The 11,320-nt window shown below is 40.5% G+C and overlaps 1 protein-coding gene across 1 annotated transcript; it reads right to left on the bottom strand.

Moving 5' to 3' along the window:
- Window positions 1–4: 4 nt before the first annotated feature.
- LOC133474411 (fibulin-7-like) lies at window positions 5–10,480 on the bottom strand. The gene is made up of 8 exons (XM_061766110.1): window positions 10,336–10,480; window positions 7,166–7,325; window positions 6,897–7,067; window positions 6,429–6,554; window positions 3,439–3,627; window positions 3,221–3,358; window positions 1,657–1,792; window positions 5–1,329 (listed from the first exon to the last, which is right to left on the bottom strand). The coding sequence occupies exons 1-8, from the start codon at window positions 10,402–10,404 to the stop codon at window positions 966–968; spliced, it is 1,353 nt and encodes a 450-aa protein (XP_061622094.1). The 5' UTR covers window positions 10,405–10,480; the 3' UTR covers window positions 5–965.
- Window positions 10,481–11,320: the final 840 nt, after the last annotated feature.

The raw sequence follows: 11,320 nt of genomic DNA, 5'->3' as shown, positions 1-11,320 counted from the left end.
AAAAAATAATACCGTAGTACATAAATAAATATGATCTGTCAAAAAAAAATAAAAAATCAGCCATCTTTGGCTTCGTCTTGTGCTTCTAATTTTATATACAAGAAACCACTGCACCTGAATAAAGACAACCAATCAGGGACAGAAGGTGTGACTCATGAGGTGTCAATTACTTGTCGCGCACTGACAAGCACAGTTGTCGCAGGCGCACCCCCACGGCCTCCCGCTGACCTTTTACCTTGTTACCCCAAAAAAGAACTTTAAATGCAATGGAATGTTACTATAGCACTAAATTCTTCCGGTTGGAAGTTAAATTTTTTTGTGAGTGCACAACAAATGATTGACACCTCCTAAGTCACACCTTCTGTCTCTGATTAGCTGTTTCTCCTCAAGCTCAGTGGTTTCTTGTATATCAAATTAGTGGCACAAGACGGGGCCAGAAACAGTTGATTTTTTTTCACATATCATATTTAATCATGTACTACTGTCAAGTTATAATAACTGTTTCAACAAATACAGTAAAAAGTGTATTTTTTTTTCTTTTGTAAAAATTCCCTCTCATCTTTAAAAGAAATTGGATCTATTCCCAGAATGCCCCGATGATCTCTTACAGCACACTAGTATGCCCCACTGTCATGGCACCCTGGTTGGGAATCACCTGAATACAGTTTGTAATGCAAAATAATTCCTTCATTATGAATTCAAAGAGGTAATTTAACATAAGATTGACATGGAATATACAATGAACAATCCATCAAAAAAAATGCAATACATTTTCATTTCTGTAGCAATGTATTGATGTCTTGTGATAAAGCCATCTGTTACATGCAGCAGTGCAAGTACAGCTGTACTGTTAACTACATGAAAGGTAGTTTGCTGGTTTATGTTTACTTGAATAACCATTTAGGCTACAATGTTTGACCTTTGACTCTTTGGTGCCAAGTATGTTCCTCCCCGTCTTATTTGTTTTAGAACTCATACGGGGAAACAAACATGGTGACTTTGGTGATGTACCTGCCCAGCTGGACTCGTCTCTCCAGCTCACTCATCTCCACCTCGGCCTCCAGAGTGGCGGGGCCCTGAACTGGGCTGCTCAGCATCAGTTGACCTGTCAGGCGATCCGAACGCTGGACTGTGAAGTGACGCCGAGCTTGCCTTCCCCCCAGCAGGGAGAAGCGAAGCGTGTCACCTATCGGACGCAACGCTGAAACCCGGAACATGACACGGGGAGCTGACAGGTTAGATACGACTGCCAGGTAATGGTAGGAGAAGGAATTTGGAGCTTGAGAACACAGCTTGTTATCCACGGGGCAGGGATTCCGCTCACAGCGCCTAGAAAGAAAGGATAACAAGAGTAGGTGGAATAACAATGCTGTAATTGTTTCGACACAAGAAATGTATCTACAATTTCATAAGAGTGGTATTATTACATTTATTATTGTGGTTGTAGTTCGGAAGTGGTCGTAAGGATGTAGCGTTCTTCACCCCTGCAAACTACAACCACAATAATAAACACATAACTGATCTGGGAGTCTCAATCAAAAGTGGACATTTTTATCTTAATAAAGATTATTTTTTTGTTATTCAGTTCTTCTATTCTCCGAGAATTGGATTGAGAACTAAATGTTTTTTTCCACCGAGTGCACACTTCAGTCTTACATCGGTGATGTTTTGACGTAAGAGGCATGAGGGTTTTTTGGACAGTCGACACGAACACACTGGAAACCTCCATAAGTGTTGATGCACGTCTGCTCCTTGCTGCAGTTATTTTGTCTGCTGGCACACTCATCAATGTCTGCAAGGAAGCAGAAACAACATGGTGGGCACAAAAGTATCATTCATCATACTTCTTGCATGAAAACTCAATGTAGATTCAAACAGAAGGGGTGAGTTGTGAGATAATATATTATGGTAACCTCTACATGACCTACTTTTCAAATAAGTCTTCCCAGAGGAGAGGAGACTGTTACACTTTTGTTTTTGTTTTTTTATCTTGACTTCACATGTATTTCTGGGTGGCAAAAGGTCAGATGGTACCTTTAGTAAACAAACCCTTCACAGTACACTGTGCTGAATAACGGACACAGTACAAGTGATGCTTCATTTCATTAATGTATCTTTACCTCTTTTTTTTCTTCTTCCCAGTGCTCTGGACATTTTAGGTCGGTCTGACATGTTTACAAAGTTCTATGCAGTCACATGAACAAATTCGCCCTTCCTCTCACATAGCACGATCATACCGAGGAGGACTTATTTGGTATTATCATTTGTAATGATATTAATTGGACATTGCCTTACATTTGAATCTATGTCAAGTCATAATCTGTGTTAGCTAATGATCCATTTACACCCGCAACTCTAGTGAAGGTAAGCGGTTCATAAAATGGATGGATGGGTAGATATTGAAGGTGATTTTTTTCCCAAATGTTGTGGCGCCCCCTGGAGGTCAGAGCACCCTTAGCAGTTGCCTATATTCTCTAATGGGTAAGCCGGCTCTATGATGGAATTTCAGACATAGTTAGCATGATCATTGAGGGACTGGCTAATTAACGGACTTTTCTGTTGCTCGGACTCATGGCGCGATTAATGGCGTGTGTTTTTATTTATCCACTGACATGGGAAATTCAGTACAAGGGATAGTCACTGTTTACTAGAAGGCTAGGCATTATGTTTTGCTAAATTGCTCAAAGACAACCGAACCAAACATCATATACACAGCTGTGAGTAAATGCATTTTCCCAGTCTGTCCCTGTAGAAGTGGCCACCTGGCAGTCTTACAATCTTCTCTATAGAACGATTTACGACGTCACTTGATTTTCTTCACCCACAAGTTCTACTGGAATTATATATTATTTATTTATTTAAAGAGCTCGAAAAAACTCTAAACCTGTTGGGGAATATCTGGCGGCGTAACTCCAAACATAAGTTTTTGTCATTGTTTCATATCAGGTCATTGGTAGTCAATGACTTTCTGCCAGCCAGAAGTACCCTGGCTACCTATTATTAAAGTAAAAATAATATAAACCTCTTGTTTCCAAACATTATGAAATGGTCTATACAGCTTCAAAGGGAAGACCTGTCCCAAAATAAAACCATTAGATTCAGAATTCAGAAGATTCAGCCCCTGGAGATGTACCGTAAAGTGTACGTTGACGAATACTTTGGTCCATATGGTGTGTTTACAAATCTGACAAAAAGTAAACGCTTTACAATAAATATGCACCTTTACAGCTGCGTCCATCGCGGGTGACATCATATCCAGCAGGACAGGAGCAGCGGTAACCTCCAGCGGTGTTAACGCATGTGTGTAAACAGAGCTTCCCAGCCTGACCATTATGAAACAGCTCACATTCATCTATGTCTGTAATGCAAAAACAAATACACTCGATGTAAAAACACATTGCTTGAGGGTTTGCTTTTGACATCACTTATTAGTCATACCGGTGCAAGTAGTGCTGTCTCTGCCAGAGATGGTATATCCTGGCTCACAAGTGCAGTGGGTGGTCCCCTGCACGGTGCTGCAGCGTGATGGACGCACAAAGGACCCAGGTGTGTCAGCTGCCAGCGTAGCGGCAGCAGCGGCAGACGCTGGGGATGTGGCGGCGGAGGTGTTTGCAATGGTGGCAAAGACTGAGGAGGAAGTCAGTAAAGGTCATTGGAAGTTGTAGTTAGATTTGGCAAAGCTGAATCAACTTAACGACTCTAAGTCATTGGGGACACAAGCAAAATCCAATGAGAACCAATAAAAGGGATAAATAAAAATGGTCACTTTTGACTGATACTGTCAGAAAGGTATATATTTTGTTTAACAATACGTGTATAAATGTGATTGTGCAACGCAGTAGAGTAGACACTACACTGCATCATCCTGAGAACTATCATCTCATTTAGCTACATCAGTGTAGTGTAACTGCACCATTGAAAACCATCTATCATTCCATTTTCATACCACTTATTCTTATTAGAGTCTCCAGGCAATGGCAGGGCACATATAGACATGCAACCATTCACACTCACGTTCACACCTTTCGACAATTTAATAGTATTCAATTAACCTAACGTATATTTTTGGATGCTGGAATACTCGCAGAAAACCCACACAAGCATGGGGAGAACATGCCAACTCCACACAGGAATGGTGGATCCCGGATTTGAAGCCCCATCCTCAAAACTGTGAGGCAAATGCGCTAACCACCCGTGCACTATGCCGCCCCCATTGAAACTACAACAGCAATTAAAATATAGTTAAATTAATACACATGGCCGTTCATTAATAAATAAGTATTATTATCTTCGTAAAATGGCTGAAACGGCTGAATTAATGACTGTTAGAAAACTGCGGTTATTTATTTACATTCACACTTCAACGTCACGCATGTCACGCACGTCACGCACACTGTGATTGCGAGATTATAATTTCAGCAACCCAGCACCCAAGGTCAGTGGTGACCACAATTATGTTCCTCGCTTTCATCGACAAACAAATTCACACAATATGTAGACTGTGCAACAAGAGAGAATAAAACTTCTGGACCTTCTGTATGCTAAGTGCCAATGTGAAGCGCGCTCTTCTTGCATATTTTAATGTGAAAAGAAACTTGAATATACAGCCTGAAAATTGACAGAAAAATTTAATAATAATTAAAAAAAACGAAATAAACTGGGCGGCACGTTGGACCACTGGTTAGAGCACCAGCCTCACAGTTCTGAGGACCCGGGTTCAATCCCCGGCCCCGCCTGTGTGGAGTTTGCATGTTCTGCCCGTGCCTGTGTGGGTTTTCTCCGGGCACTCCGGTTTCCTCCCACATCCCAAAAACATGCATTAATTGGAGACTCTAAATTGCCCGTAGGTGTGAATGTGAGTGCGGATGGTTGTTTGTTTGTATGTGCCCTGCAATTGGCTGGCAACCAGTTCAGGGTGTACCCCGCCTCCTGCCCGATGACAGCTGGGATAGGCTCCAGCACGCCCGTGACCCTAGTGAGGAGAAGTGGCTCAGAAAATGGATGGATGGAAATAAACTGGGCTTCAGACATAAGGGCTTTTTGTATTCCGCAGCTGTGCATCAGGGAGAAGACAGCCACTCACCCAGAAACTGTCCAGGACTTCAGGCTTAAATTCAATAAATCCTACTTTGTGGGTTGTAGCATTGACTTGTATTGGCAAACCAAACCACTGAGCGGAGTAATCTCCTTTTGTAAACCAGGGAATGCCTGGCTTTAAAAAAGGGGAAAAAAGTGTCTGGATTTACATAAATCTGTAGTAGACTGTGACCAGACACTTCATTAGGTACACCTGCACGTTCTATTGATATCCAAAACAAGAGCTGTATCAACAATATTACATATGCAGTGGATGTAAAAAGTCTATACACCCCTATTCAAATGTCAGGACCAAGGGTTAGATTTAAAACTGTTTCCACCATTAATGTGGCCTATAACCTGTACAGCTCAAATAAAAACAAAAACAAAAAAAAAATCTTTCCAGCTACGATGATGTGGTTGCACAAGTCTGCACACCCTCTTATTTTGTTTGTGTTCAGAATTAACCAATCACATTCAAACTTAGGTTAATGGTGTTGTTTTGGTGATAAGCAGTGTTGTGTTTAACCCAAACATACCTTTTGGAATTATGGCCATAAATTTCGACCTTGATTTCATCAGACCATAACGCACATGTGCTTGGGAGATTTTGTTATAGTCAAGTGAAACCAAGCTTCCAAAAGGTATGTTTGGCGTATACACAACCGCTCATCACCAAAAAAACACCATACCTGCAGTGTAGCGTGGTGGTGGCAGCACCATTCTTTGGTGCTGTTTCAAGTTAGAGGGAATTACGAACTGTTCCAAATACCAGCCAGTGCTACCACAAAACCTTCAGGCTTCAGCTACAAAGAAAAAATGGCAGTAAAAGCCTGCTAGAAGACCTGAACTTTAATTTGAGTTAATAAGAGGCACTTGAAATGGTGCCAGGTGTATGCTGACTATCATTTAACCTCCCATTTAGTTTAAATGTGATTAGTTAATTCTGAACATAGCCATGTCCCAGTTATAAGAGGGTGTGCACACTTGTGGAACTATATTATCTCAGTTTACTAAGATTATTATGGCATTAGTATTCATCTAACAATATTTTCAATATTGTAGTTTTAGTGTGCAGTCAGATAGCCGTTTTTAAGATTTGCCTTCCTCCCGCTGAATGATGTAAGAAAACCAACAAAAACAACAACTAAAAATCCATTCCATACCCATCGCTCCATATGATGCAGTCGAGTTCCACATGACGACACACCATTTTGAGCTATTGAACATGTATTGCACTACTGTGTGAAATAATGTAAAACAACCATCACTTCTTACAATCTGCAATGTTTCTAGTCTTACTTGCTAGCTACACTAAATGACTGACTTTGTAGTTAGTGTATTATACATACACGTTGGCACAGGGCTTTGGCAGGTTTCTCCAGCCCAGCCTTTGGGACAGATGCAAGAAAACTGGTTAACGTCATCCAGACACGTTCCACCATTCTGGCATGGGATAGACGCACACTCGTTGACTTCTGAGTGAAGACAGACCAAGATAGAAGTGGTATGTGTGAAGAAAATTTCACGTAATATTTGAAGTTTGATTCCACGAAAGAATAACATTTTGTACCAACAGCTAGAGAAAGAATAGCTGACCAAATCATGTCCCGTCATGAATGTATGCATTCAAATAACATTAAAAAAATTACATCGATGTTAGATTGGCTAGTAATTAGGTTTACCCAAATAATGTGCATTTTGATTTATATTTAAATTACCGGTAAGTCAGCTCTTTGAAAAATGACCATAACATTAAAAGCAAATTTGACCATGGGTCACACACTGAATAGAGCATAGGGAATGTCGGTCACTTTCACCTCTGCATGTCGGCTGCTGGCCGCTCCAGCTCAGACTTTCCTGACAAATTCTGCTCTCTGATCCCACAAGTTCATAGCCAGGGTCACACAAAAAGTGAATCTCATGGCCCACACTCTGCGATTTGCCCAGTTTCCTCCCATTGTTTGGCACATCTGGCTTTGGGCAGGTACCTTGTAGACATAATCAATCCGAACATGAAAATTATAGATAACATTACACAAATACTAGTATTTTTTTTTAAGCCAGTGTTTCCCAATGTAAGCCTTACTGTTGATGGTTCTCGAAGCCTGTCTCCCTGTGTTACTCTGCAGTAGGTTTATTTTCTTCTTCAGGTTGCGCAGGCTCTGCAAGTAGGAGGCTTCATGAGCTGAGAGAAGTTTCTGGATCTGCTTCAGGGATCCTTGTATTTCCAGTCTGCTTGAACAGTCCTGGGATCCAAAAGTGAGACAACAGCAAATTTAGTCAGTTATTACTCACGTCACAAAAACTCCTTCAAAGCTCAGGGTTGCATCCACATCATATACTGTACACTGTACAACTTTTTAAAATTGTACTTGAAACATCTCCTTTATTTTACGTTTAAACTTCAGTTAACTAAAATATCTATACCATATTGAAGTAATGCAAGGACAAATATTACAGCACATTGCTTGAATGTGACTTAAGAGGCAAGTGCTTCTTACCAAAAGTGCAGAGTCAATGTTAGGACTGAAACCTTCAAATCAGCTCTGTTGCAAATGTGATTCTGTTGGAAGTCAGCGGAGTACAGACTTGTGCTGTTTGATATTGACGTAAACATACTTGGATCAAAGTATGTTTGTCCAACTTAAGTATTTTTGTATGATGGAGCGTCTCTCCTCACAAGCACGTACTGTAACTCGGAGACTGAATGTTGCCAGTTTACTTCTCAGATGTGGCGTGGTTGCGGGTGTGGGGCAAGGAAAAACTTATGTAACTGTATCGTATCAGGGAAATTGAGCGGACTCAGCAAAACCTATGCAATTACATTATGGAAAATTACGTTACCTTTGGTATAGGCTAGGTCACTCACCCCTTGCTCAATCAAGAGCTGTTACAAAAATATAGCATTTACAAAACACTACTGGCCTGATTTACTGAAGGTTTGCGCTTGATTGCGCATGCAAACAGATGTGGAAGCTGATCTACTCTCCGGGCGCAACCATGATTGTGTCTGCCAAATGCGCTCAACTGTAGCGCAGTTTATGTTTCACATTGTGGGAGGGGTAGATGCAAATAGATGAATTTGACCTTTTATTGATCACAAACCTAAGACGAATTGTGCTGGCTGATTTTGTATTTTTAAATAGTGTATGGTGAAAACCAGCAAGCAAAGCGTTAACTGAAGAGCGCAGGCAAAATGAGAGGGAGAACTTTTACACATGTGGAAAAAAAATGTTGAAATGCCAGCAAAATGTATTGCTACATGTTGTCCATTCAGCTGTGCAATTTTGGAGCTTCTGAATGATCCAAGGGTTGACTTGGAGCCTTCACAAGAAGGAGTCATGCCATATAAGACAAATCTCCTTTCAAATCTGCATATCCGTGCATCTGGTTCATTTAAGTACACTGTGAACGCAGGATAGCCACATACATCCATGAAAACACACACTTACGAGTTACGAAAAAAACAAAAACATGGCTTTTATGCAGTTTGATCAATTGATCAATGTATTTTCTGTAACTGTAATAATGTAAAGTAATATGTTTGTTTTCCTCTTCGACGAACACTTCCAGTTCCACCACTTCAAACTTCAACTTGCACTTGAGGCGCTCTCTCCCCTGGCCCAAAACACCAGAGCCTGCACCTACAGTGCAAAATCCTCTTTTAAATATGCAATACGAGCTGGCGGGGATGTTTCATGTGCAAAACCATCACCACAGAGACGATAAACTGGGCTCTGGTCTTGCTCATGCAAAATTTCCCCCTCAAAAAAAGTCACCTTACGGATACAAATGGCTCAGTCATCTCAGGAGTAATCGCTGCTTGTTTGAAGTGCTACTTGAACCCGCCACAAAAATAGGAAAAAAAGGGAATGTTGCGCTGATGTAGTCTGCTCTGACAAATTCAGTCTTTTATATGCACTGGTTGCGGGGTGGGTGAGAAGTAAATAGGCATTATAAATTGCTTATAGAATTTTAAGTATCACTAAAGTCATTATGAAAACATGTTTTTAAACAGATGACGCTAACGGGGATTTCTTATTGTCTTATTTCTTATTTTCTGGATGGCACGTCAATTGGAGTGAGCTAGCATGCAATGAAGTGTTTGAAGTGTATGAAGATTTACTTTCATTTTCCCATGTAATAAACATCTGTCATTTATTTCAATACATTTGTAATAGGAATATGAATGTTATTACGAGTTTTTAATGACTCGTTACTTTTTTCCGCCTGTTGCCGACAGTGTGCCCAATCTGTTAGAGCAAGCATGCAATTTAGCACCTGTTTTGGGGGATTTATTGTAAGTAAATCAGGCCCTATTGCTCACATTTAAGTGGCACTGTGTGTATATGTACATTTTTTACTATATGGTGTATACGTGAGGCCTTTTTTTGGCTGTAGTTTGTTAAAACTGCATTATGCTGCAAGGTGTGTGTTTTATTATTTTTTTAAATATATAATTCAAGGTGTACCCCGCCTCTTGCCCAGAGTCAGCTGGGATAAGCGCTACGGAAAATGGATGGATGGACAATGGGTACTTTTATTTTACTTCTCCAAATCTATGAAAATAGACGAAAATATTTTCTCCACAGCGTAATTTACCCCCTTGCCCTATCACCCTATGAATGTTTTCAGGCAACCGAAAATGTATTTTCCAGCTACAGTTACGTAAGAAGAGTCAATATTTGTTGGAAACACATTTGTGATGTGGACATCAGTGAAGTTTGGAGAGGCTTCAGTCATTAGGGGCTTGGCTGGTGTTTATAGTGTATTTGTCAAAGGCCTCTTTCTACCACATTTCACATGTATGGTTGACGTTAGCACAGCGCGTAGGAGGCATGCAGGTATGCAGCGCAAAATTGTTGTACAGGTCCCCTGGCCCCTTATTTTTGTCTCTTCTCCCTATGTACTCATAGTGTATACCCTTATGGACCCAAACTGCATATAGAAATAAAAAGGTGGCAATTTATAAGTAAAACTAAAGCAAATACAAAAATGAACATTTCTACAAGATTCAGTTGAACTAAGAGGCTTTGACCATCAACACTTATTAGACAGCAATATATTCAATGTATTCATAGAGTAGAGGTGTTTTTCTGGTGCTGATGTGCATAGTTAGGCTCGCTCAAAGTTTGCTTCAGTTTGTGATGCCAGGCACAAGCCTTCCCAGTGCAACTCTTTGAGCATGATTTACAATCTATGCTTAATCTCTGTAAATCCTTTATACTTTCTTCCTTTTGTTCACAGTGCACTTACCTGTCCAGAAGTAGGATGCAGCGAATAGAGGCCAAGCAGAGTGATGACAGCTGTGACCGATACAAACATGTTTCCGCTGTAATCTCAGTCCAACGCGGAGCCGGTGATCAGATCTGTGATGCCTGAGGCAGTGTGAACTTGGCGTGGGCAGCCCAACACAGTGTACAAGGACTCCAGGTGAGTGAGCGACCACACTCGGCCAGTGGGGAAGTTACTGTGGAATGTTGGCTTTTAGAGCCAAGAGCCAATCAGAGGACGAAGATATGTTCCCATCCACTTAACAAACAAATTTGGCGTGTACATGCTCAGTGTAGGTTTATTTACATTTTCTGTATGAATAGGCGTGATGGTTCTGGATGTTATATACTGTATATGTATTCTTTAACCACACAGTGTGGCATGGAAACATGGAACAACTCACACTCCTGAAATACATAAAGCAATTTTTTATGGTGATGGGTTGTTAACACCAAGTAATCAGTCAACGAGATAACATACACTGATTGGACAGTCCATTACGTACACATGAAGAGCTAATGTATATAAAGCGTATCATTGCTGTTGGGCGGAAACCTTGCATGTCCAAATATGGTCAGTTTTATATTTTTTCAAAAATTGATACTATTGGTCTGTCACCACATCTTTTGTTATTTTTATGCATTATTAAAAAATTTGAAGGGTTAAAAATATTGAGAAAACATCTATTTACTCTTTTGAACGCTTGAATTGTGTGAGAAATGTAAAACTCTGCCTCTTCTTCACTCCATGCGGCATTAGGTCGCTTCGTGATTGAAAGTCTGGAGGTTTTTTAGTTAGGTTGGATACAACTGAATAAGCCCGTTTGGTTAAAAACGGATCACTGCAGAAGGAAGCGGTCAGCCGAAAAGCTAAATTGCGTACAGATTAAGGTCACCTTTTGATTTATTGGATCACTCATGGCTGTAAGAACTTTGAAAAAGAGTTTGGGAAGATAATGTAATCACAG

Source organism: Phyllopteryx taeniolatus, chromosome 2 (assembly GCF_024500385.1).
Source record: "Phyllopteryx taeniolatus isolate TA_2022b chromosome 2, UOR_Ptae_1.2, whole genome shotgun sequence".
Classification (NCBI taxonomy): Eukaryota; Metazoa; Chordata; class Actinopteri; order Syngnathiformes; family Syngnathidae; genus Phyllopteryx; species Phyllopteryx taeniolatus.
This window is presented reverse-complemented; position numbering and strand designations above follow the sequence as displayed.

Bases quoted from the DNA above. Each gene is read 5' to 3' on its own strand.
- LOC133474411 (XM_061766110.1), bottom strand. From the start codon at position 10,404: ATGTTTGTATCGGTCACAGCTGTCATCACTCTGCTTGGCCTCTATTCG. The intron at 6,555-6,896 runs GTGAAAGTGACC...GTCTTCACTCAG, and splicing joins CCAGCAGCCGACATGCAGAG to AAGTCAACGAGTGTGCGTCT. The intron at 1,330-1,656 runs GTAAGACTGAAG...CTTTCTTTCTAG, and splicing joins TACGTCAAAACATCACCGAT to GCGCTGTGAGCGGAATCCCT.